The sequence below is a fragment of the Myotis davidii genome, unplaced genomic scaffold, assembly GCF_000327345.1.
Source record: "Myotis davidii unplaced genomic scaffold, ASM32734v1 scaffold104, whole genome shotgun sequence".
Lineage (NCBI taxonomy): Eukaryota > Metazoa > Chordata > Mammalia > Chiroptera > Vespertilionidae > Myotis > Myotis davidii.
Genome location: NW_006296625.1, coordinates 5290651 through 5290905, shown reverse-complemented (window position 1 = coordinate 5290905; position 255 = coordinate 5290651). Strand labels below are relative to the sequence as shown.

The 255-nt window shown below is 68.2% G+C and overlaps 1 protein-coding gene across 1 annotated transcript in view; it reads right to left on the bottom strand.

Moving 5' to 3' along the window:
* IRAK1BP1 (interleukin 1 receptor associated kinase 1 binding protein 1) overlaps positions 1-236 on the bottom strand; it is a 10365-nt gene extending 10129 nt beyond the window's left edge. Inside the window, exon 1 of the mRNA XM_006772206.2 lies at positions 7-236. Coding sequence (XP_006772269.1) covers positions 7-120 — 114 coding nt within the window. The 5' untranslated portion in view covers positions 121-236. The remainder of the gene's footprint in view (positions 1-6) is intronic.
* Positions 237-255: the final 19 nt, after the last annotated feature.

Here is a 255-nt window from a genome sequence, read left to right as displayed (position 1 = left end):
CGGCTGGCGGGGGATGGGCAGCGTTTCTCCGCCCGAGACCAGATTGTTCTCCCGGCTCCGGTCCGCCCAGGGAACCAGTTCCACGAACATCCGAGACCGAGAAGCTTGTGGCAACGACATAGTGATGGCGGCTGGGTTACCATAGCAACTCGTAGCGGACGGCGGCCGAAGCGGCCACAGCGCGCCAGGGCTTCCCCGTGCGCCGCGCAAAGGCTGCCGGGAAGGGCTGGGCGGCGCGGGAGCTTCTAGAGCGGG